At 36.1% G+C, this 9,012-nt stretch overlaps 1 protein-coding gene across 1 annotated transcript; it reads right to left on the bottom strand.

Annotated features, from left to right (window-relative positions):
• Positions 1-1,775: 1,775 nt before the first annotated feature.
• On the bottom strand, positions 1,776-8,786 carry LOC113738489 (AP2-like ethylene-responsive transcription factor PLT2). The gene is made up of 10 exons (XM_072048161.1): positions 8,643-8,786; positions 5,437-5,642; positions 4,963-5,341; positions 4,740-4,822; positions 4,599-4,607; positions 4,404-4,492; positions 4,229-4,302; positions 3,943-3,993; positions 3,752-3,828; positions 1,776-2,746 (listed from the first exon to the last, which is right to left on the bottom strand). Exons 2-10 carry the CDS (start codon positions 5,582-5,584, stop codon positions 2,025-2,027), a joined length of 1,632 nt encoding a protein of 543 aa, XP_071904262.1. The 5' UTR covers positions 5,585-5,642; positions 8,643-8,786; the 3' UTR covers positions 1,776-2,024.
• Positions 8,787-9,012: the final 226 nt, after the last annotated feature.

Here is a 9,012-nt window from a genome sequence, read left to right as displayed (position 1 = left end):
AAACCAGAAAAACAGTTTTTGACATCATTTTGCGGTAACGGCACCAACGGCACTACAATTATCGGATGAAGGTACAAGACCCACTGTTTCGAAGCTAAGAAACAGGGCTGCAATATTGAAGAAGGTCACTCAGCCCAGTTCTGAATGTAAACAGGTCAAAAATGCAAGATACTACACTAGAACCGTAAAAACAGATTCACAAACCACATTCTGCTGCAAACAGCATAAATCAGCCTACTTAAGTCCAAATCCCGAAATTCCAAAAGCCATCCAAAAGCTAAGGAACAGGGCTACATTTTATTAGAAGACCTCAACAACCGATTCGGAAGCATTCTCAACCAAAATAACCCATTACAGAAGCAATTCCCAATTTCGGGTAAAACCAGGACAGCAAGGGTAATTTTGACTTTTCTCAAGCTACGCTACTCTGATTGACCTGAAATTTTGCAGGCACCTCTAAAATGTCAGTCCCTACAACTTTCATGTTTTAAGCCAAGGCCAATTCAGCCTCTAACTATAAGCTACAAAACCGGGCAGAATGTAATTCCAAAAACCATAATTTTTCAATTTTTCTTCCAAACAGAAATTGCTTGCAATTATCCACTTTTTCCACCTCCTAGATGCCTTAAATACCATTTCCAATCATCATACATAGACACACAATCATATTCATATGAAAACAGAAAAATTCCCAATAATTAGAAAACTTCATCAATTCAACCGAAAATCAAGATTTAATCTATAAAATTGCATCTCATACCACCACTAGTCATGATTTAAGCATCATTAGAGGGAGGAGAGTGGTTTTTCACAACTCACCTTAGAAACAAGAGAGAGAGAGCAATTAGTCCTCTTAGCTTTCCAAATAACTCCACACAACACCTCACAAACAATCACTTAAGGTTTCCTATGGAATAAAAGTAAGATTAAGTGGTTGTTTTGATGATTTGGAGCAAGATGGAATCAAGAACTTGGAGAGTTTCTTTCTTTCTTCTTGAGAGAGAGGGCCGGCCAAGATGAAGAGAAGAATGGTGAATTTTTTGTGATTTTTGTGATTTATTTGGTCAATTGGACAAAAGGTGAATAGTGGTCTTACTTAAGACCAAATCCCATGGTGACACTTGTCACCTTCATTAATGCTTGCCTAACTTTTGTCTCTCTTATACCAATCCACTTAGCATCCTCTACTTATCTCTTAACACCCGATAAATTAAATTCAGTATCCAAAACTTAACCTAGTTGGTCGAATTTTTCCGAACTTTTCGCCCTAGTGGGTCCCACGTCCGGTATACGCTCCAAAATTCTCATGAACTCATTTATACTAGAAAAATAACTTGAAAATTCTATTTACTCATAAAAATTATCTAGAAATTTTTCTAATAAAGAAAATGCATAAAAGGCGTGCAATTAAATAAAGTAACGTCTAGAAAATAAGAAAATTTACGGGCTCTCACAATAACTTTTGAAACTATAGGGGTCATGTAAAAAAATACTAAACCACAGGGGTAAAGTGTAATTTGCCCTAAAATTTTTAATCTCTCCGTCTCATAAAATTTGTCATATTCAGGAAAACGTGTAATTTATGTATAATGATGTTCGCATGAAAGAGAACTTTTATTTTTCTATTATATTCTTAGTGGTTGATCATTTTTTATTTGATGTATTAATAATTGTGAGAAATAAGCAATGAACCATATGAAACGTAAAGATAAAATTTCACTGAAAAAGATTAGTTGACTTTTCTAATATGACAATTAATTTGGAACAAGAAAAAGTGACAAACACGATAAATTTTATGAGACTGAGGGAGACCTTCAACTCGAACTTGCTGAGATTTAACTCTAATCCAAAAAGAAAAAAAGTTTAAAAAAACAAGAAGCAAAAAAATCCCGAAAGGTTAGTGGATAAATCTGTAGTGATTTAATCACCCAAGGGAAAAAGAAAAATGTAAACAAGGTTCTAAAAGACCAAAACCATATTGCGCGGATGCTCTTTTCTTTATGCCTCTTCGACTGCGTGACATCTCAGTCATTCCACATTGGAAAAACACTGGGATTTGAGCCTTGAACAGACTCCCCAGACCATCCAGTGTAAGTTCCAGATGGCATATCATAGTCAACTTTAACCAATCCAAGTTCCCCAGCTGAGCCTCCTGCATTTCCAGAAGTAGAATTTGAAGTCATACCAAGTCCATTTCCCAAGTACCCTCCACTATAACTCCCACTTGAACTTCCATTGTTGTTCATCACAGAGGATGAAGACCCCATATTCATCAACCCATGCAGCAATACTGGATTGCTTTGAAGGTAATTGTTGTAGAAATGGGAGTTGTGGCTTGATGGGTGCAAGTAAGAGCCTGATTGTTGGTGCAGCTGCAATTGCGTTTGGATGTAGCTTTGGTACTGTGAGTCTTGAGAATATTCCGAGATTTCGTGATTTTGCAGAGTCAGTAAGGGCTGAGCATCAAATGGTTGCTGCATTAAAGGGTATGCCTGCAAAGGACCCGAGCTTGGGCTCCCATACTGGAAACTTGAACCTAAACCTATCATTTCCTCACGTTTTCTTGATGATTCTAGTGCTTGTGCTTCCTTGAGCCGTTTGGCGGCCCCTCCACCTATTGGCAGAGTGTTACTTTCCAGAATTGCTTTCACATCATAGCGACTCATGTCGAAATTGGTGACTGCATTGAGGCCTCTAAACTTTATGGCGGCAATGTCATACGCTTCTGCTGCTTCTTCCTCAGTGCCTGCATCAACATGCTTTATTTTAGGGAAAAATCCAGAAATAAGTGAGTTGTTAACTAGCCGGCAGATATTGAGGTAATTTATATTCAAGTAACAAAAAGGATTTATTTTTTGTATCCTGCTACTTTAACGAATTATTTACACGAGTTATACTTCTTTGTCACACGGGCTAACAAATATTGACCATTAATTATGTGTTAAAAGTCTTAAACCAGTTACTATACAAAATTTTCCACACCAGAAGTGTATTAAACATGGTTCACTGTCGCGTCATGATGGATGCAATTGTTCTACATCCGTCGCGACATATCGATTGAATTTTAGGTGACATGCACATTATAACACATAAAAAATTGAAAAAAAAAATTAAAAAAATTACTAAAATTAAAAAATACGAAAAAAGGCACAATCTAAAAAAAATATCCGAATCAATTCCGAGTGGACTTAGATATATTGGCCGATACCATGCATCACGAATTCGAATCGACCAATATCGGTTAAATCAAAACAAGTCACTGCGGACATAATATTATTCGCGATTCGGGAATTGATATCGTACCGGTCCCCTTCGTTCCTGTTACGATCCAGTTGAGTTGTATTGAAATCAGCTGATATTGCTAACCAGGGTACTAAATGTTAATTAATCCCAAGAGAAAAAACGAAGGACGCAAACTATCAAAGGAATTAGGTAGCAGGCCTCCTATTTTTACATCTCCTATCGTGTGGAAATTGTCCATTAATTTTGTTTCGCACCATTTGGGTGATCCAAGTTGCGTTGAAAATTTTATTGTGGGAAGTGTTCAAAACAAGAATTAAGTGTTAACGGGAAGCTCAGGGAAAAAAAGAAAAAAGAAAAAAGTTTTGGTAAGAAAATTTTAGCCAAAATGGTGTCAAGTGGAATAAAATATTTTTTAAAAATTTTATTGTTTGGCTTAGGCGGTTTGTTTAATGTCAAAACATGGGCTGAAAATCATGACACTTTTTTGCATTGTATTGGAATTGCTTACTGAAAGTTCCCAAGTAAAGATCTTTGTTTCCTGCCACTCTTCCTATCCTAGCTTGCCATCTTCCATGCTGGTGGTGCCTGCTCACGTAACATCTGTGAGAAAGAGCCAGAAAGAACAGGAGGAGCCAAGAGAAAAAGAAGCAGAAAGACTAAACAATTTAAAGAAAAAGAAAAAGTCACGAAAAATTTTACCTTGTTACTCCACGATATTGGGAAGCTCCTCTAGAGAAGCCACTGCTCTTCCTAAAGTCAAACGCCCAAGAAAAATAGTAGAAGTCAAAATTTTAGGCACTTCGAGAATATGCACGAATATTGTTTCTTCTTTGTACTAATGAAATAGGAAAAAAATTGCAAAATACCATAACTGCTTTTATTTTGATATTTTAACAATCAAAAGAATTGGAACAATGAAGATGGAAGTTTGAATGGATTAACTAGAAGCAGATTTTGATTCTCAAAGTAACTACAAGTCTTTTACCTTCTGATCGAGGCAACAAATTCTTGTCTAGTCATATGTTTCATCTCCTCAAGTTCCTTCTCATAGTTGCTTATCTGCAATAAATATGATATTAAAATTCATCTTAATCCAATCTAAGTCTAACTGGTGCAAATAAAATTTTGCCATAATCAGTTCATGATAGAAAGAAGCTCACTGGAAAATTGGTGGTAGTTGATGTGCCCCAGTATTTCAGTGCTGCGAGGTCATAAGCCCTAGCTGCCTTCTCTTCCTTGTCATACCCTCCTGCTCAAATGAGTAAGATCAATGACAACTGAAAAATGGATTAAACAACTTGACTTGTAGAAGAAGAATAGCCATCAAAACTTTCAGAGATCGATATCAAACTTACCTAAGTAAACTGAAGGTGACAAAGAACCGCATATGTCCATCCATTGATATAGTAAAAAAGAAGAAAAATTAGCAAAGTAAGTGAGATGTCCAAGCCATTTATGTTGCATTTCAGATGAAATTTTGCATGCAACTTTATTACCTTGGCGACCTTTCCTGGACTGACCTTCCCTTCTACAGCTATTATCCCATAGATGAGCTTCATATCTTCCTGTCCATCTATGCCTGAATACAAGAAGCAAAGCATCAAATGGAAAAACAAAAATATATTTCAAACATTTATGCCATGAACATGTAACATCAGGAACCTAGAACATTCGTTCTCCTAAGTCGCCAAGCTAGATAATTCAGTCTCCTAGTGCTACCTTGTTACACCTCGGTATATCGATGTTCTTTGACCAAATGTGTCCAATGTTCTCCTTGGTGCAGCGTCAACAATACTACTATTACTATTATCGACACTTGCACTAGTCTCACATGTTGAACCCTTTCCACTACCCATGGACAAAGTTAGAGACTGCATACTGCTCCCACTTTCTTGAAGTTCATAGTTGTTTGAGGCAGCAGCTGCTAGGGCATTTGGTACTGGAACTAGACTACTGTTTGAAAACAGGTAATCAGAGTCATTAGCTTGTATTTCACTGTATGACACAATCTCAGATTGATTTTCGGATATTCCGACACCAAGAAAATCAGCCACCTTAGGAACTTCACTGTTGCCTTGAGTATTGATCAAATTCCACTCTGCTCAAAAAAAATGTAGAAAATCATACTTACACCTGCAAATTCACAAACCCAATAAATAGAAAAAAGTAATAAACGCAACTCGAGTAACATACCTTGGTTTTGGAAGGGATTGTCAATATTTTCATTGACTAACCCTAAAGAGAAATGATGAGACTGAGCAGTTTGAAGATGTGCTGGTATTGAAGAATGAGTAGGTGAAAGAGGAAAAGATAGCCAATTGTTTGAGTTCATAGACCCCATATTTTTTTAGAATCTTCCTAATGATCAATCTAACTCTGTCTTGTCAGTGAGTCAAATCCTGCATATGCCAAAACCAGTAAAGAAAACAGGAATGATATAAACATTATTCGTCCACATTTTGATTAAAAATAAACATGTCAACAGAAAGTAGATCATATGTGATGAAACTGACATAGATTTTACCCTTGTTTAAGAGTTTCTTCAGCTTCTCTCTTTCTCTCTCTCTCTTCCCCTTACAATTTCTATGAGATCTCAGGAATGAAATAGTAAAACAATAGGGAGAGAGAGAGGAGGATAGGTGAAAAAGAAAAATGCTAAGACAATTAGTGGTATTTAAATCACAATATTTCTGACACTTCCTTCCCAAACCACTTTCTATGACTGTCTTTTACAGTAGTCAGGCTCTGATCAGCGAATTCCAACACCCCAAAAATATTCAGAGTGTACTTTTTGGGCTACGCTGTATTGACCTACAAATGAGGCATAATAATAGTCTAATATCAAAGGGCACGAGTGTCTCACTATACTAAAAGCTGTGGTCCTTCAGTCTTTTGTACTAAGACAAACCTGCAATTCCAACTGGAAGAATCCAATTTTAGCCAACCTCCCTCCAGGGCCCTCCCGACCCCACTTGGTTTATTGGAACTCTCTTCCTCGTTCTGTGTAATTAATGACACCCCAAAGCCCAGCATACCCACACTCAGCATATCATCTCTTTGGACTAACATTTACAGTCCACGGAAAGCTACCAACCTATATCTTCTTTCACTCGTGCAACCACTTGGGATTGATATTCCAAAAGACTGATCATATTAGTGGTATTGCATACAAAGAGAAGCACTTTTCCGAAATGAACATAATGATAGACACACATGAGTACATTTTAAGTGCCCAATACGATATAACGCTGAAAAGTATTTATTTTTATTTCTTATAGAGTATATCTAGCTTGTCCCATATACCATAGTCTTAAAAATGAACGACATTTAGCATGTGCCAATTCAATACTTATAACCTTAACTTGTACTCTAATCAGTGGCAGAACCCCAGAAACTAAGTTTTGGGGGGACATGACTGTAAAATTGTATACCTCAAAGGAGTTGTCTTGCAATTTTTACAAAAAACTTTGGGGCAAAGCTAATCTAATCAAAGATATAAGTGAAAATATTAACTATTTTAAGAGGATATAAAAAAATTTCTAAAATTTGCGGGGAGGGGAGGGGCAAGTTCTAAATTTTACAAGAATATATGTGAAACTTTCAAATTTTTTGAAGGTATATAAAAGAATTTGTAAAATCTTAAGGGGCAGCTGCCCCTCCACGCCCATCCTTAATCCCACCAGGGTCCGTAATCCAATGATTGAATTTATGTTGTAGAGTACAAAGAAGAAATATTTTCGCCACCGTTACTAGTCACACCCATTACTCCCATTTCCTCTTTAACAAACAGCAAATCAAGCAAGATCAATAATATGCAAACATATGTAGTGGAATAGATAAGTTAAACTGAACTTGCAGGAAAGTCTAATGACGGAATTAATTTATAATACTAGCCCCCAGTGCACTGGCGTGGATCATTTTCCGTACAATGCAAAGATGAATACTAGAATATTACCTAGTGTATAGTAACATAATTTCTTGTGTCCATCATTGATCATACATGCAAAGAAGTTGATTAATGAGGGAAACCATCTGACCTCAAAGGCTCAAACACAGTAGTCTTAATGCCCGTGAAACCATTCTGTGGATTCTATAGCAGTAATGCATGTGCCAAAGAGGAATGAATATGGCCATGCAATATTTTATGGAGAATATCCGACATATTGAATTATAAAAGTGCTGCAAAGAGTAAGAAACACTGTTTCAAAGATAAAAAACGAAACCAAAATATTGTTGAATAAAAAAATAGATTTGATGAGTGAGAGATTAAGGAGATTCATGAGATTGAAGGATTTTGTTTGTTTTTCCCAAGTAGAAGTCTGTTGACCATCTAATTGGAAATCGCACTCGTCAAAAGCCTAATCCAGAATTATTTATTTGTTTTGAAGTGCATGTCCTCTACAAACTAGGTAGAAGCTCTTTCAGTATTTTGTAGCTCTTTGTTTCTGTGCCTCTTGTCTTCCACTCAACAATCTTTGAGTCAAAGAAATTTCAGAGGCCATATATGATGTTTCACCTACTTTACCTAACTGGTCTCCGAAACCACCGTAATACATGGTCCTTTATGAAATTAAATGTACAAAAATCATACCTCAAAAAAGAAAGAATTTTGGATCTCTGTCTTTTTTTTTAAAGAAAGGGTATCAAGATTTTTATTGAGAAAATCAAAGGAAAACCAGTAGAAATAAGAACTGAAAAAGGTAATCAATAGGGACAAAAGCATGAGTGCAAGACTTTCTGTACAGATCATACAACATAAGGTTCTTAGAAGTTTGGTTGACAGGCGGCTGGACAAGTTATGTGACAAAATATCTGTTTATGGACTGAGATTTCCAATCTAATTCATTCTCCTTTACTTAGCACATACTAAGATAAGCTACACCAAAAATGTCAAGAATCTAATTTTAATTGTTGCATATCTTTTCCAAATAATTAAAAAAGCCGAGAAAAAACAATCACCTGCCCTTGTTGTGACACATTTCCCGCCAAATTCTTGTCGATAAACGTTTAAGAATCTCTGACTATGCATATATCAATACAAAAAGGCATACTGAAAGAGAACAGTCATATTTCTTTAACTTTCAGATAAAACCTTTCCTCAGGAATTCCAAGAATCCTAACAACTAACAAACAAAGAAAGCGGAAGAAATAAATTCAATACTACTACTTAAAATCCATCTCTACTCACCAAGAAGATTGTTAATAATTAATCAACAGAAGAAAGTGGAAACACCCCAAAATGAGAAGCGGAAAAAGAAAACTGCTCCTCCATTAACTCAACGAGAAAAAAAAAATTAAATAATATAAAAAAGAAACAAAAAGAAGAAAGTAAAATCGTAATAAAATACTACAATGACAAAATATGCCTACCAAAGTACAGAACTTACTGGATAAATTACCTTTAGACCGGGGCCGAAATATTTGTATTGTATTCTCCCTCTATTCTGCGTAGCTTTTCTCCTTCTTCTTCTGCTAAGGTTGTAGCTTGCATGAATGTGAAATCTTGGAAAATGTGGAACGAGAGAGATAGAAATTAGAAAGTTTACAGGTCATTTAGAATTAATTAAAAAAAGAAAAAGAAAAGGGGGACTCATTTAATCCTTACAGATTGAAAAAACACACCGATTCAGATTTTGCGGCCAGGTTCGGAGGGATGTGACTGCCACGTGTCAGTTAATCGTGTCATAATAGTGTTGAGAATTGAACCCGGTTTTGCATGCGTTGCCGACTTGCCTCCACAGACAAAAAGCAGAGGCAAATATTCATCGA

Source organism: Coffea arabica, chromosome 1c (genome assembly GCF_036785885.1).
Source record: "Coffea arabica cultivar ET-39 chromosome 1c, Coffea Arabica ET-39 HiFi, whole genome shotgun sequence".
Taxonomy (NCBI): Eukaryota; Viridiplantae; Streptophyta; class Magnoliopsida; order Gentianales; family Rubiaceae; genus Coffea; species Coffea arabica.
The sequence above is the reverse complement of the archived record's forward strand: the minus strand, read 5'-3'. Positions and strand labels throughout refer to the sequence as shown.

Excerpts from the sequence above, each read along its gene's own strand:
- LOC113738489 (XM_072048161.1), bottom strand. The coding sequence starts at position 5,584 with ATGGGGTCTATGAACTCAAACAATTGGCTATCTTTTCCTCTTTCACCT. Across the intron at positions 4,823-4,962 it reads ATATACCGAGGTGTAACAAG|GCATAGATGGACAGGAAGAT; the intron begins GTAGCACTAGGA and ends TCTTGTATTCAG. Across the intron at positions 4,303-4,403 it reads CAACTACCACCAATTTTCCA|ATAAGCAACTATGAGAAGGA; the intron begins GTGAGCTTCTTT and ends TATTTATTGCAG.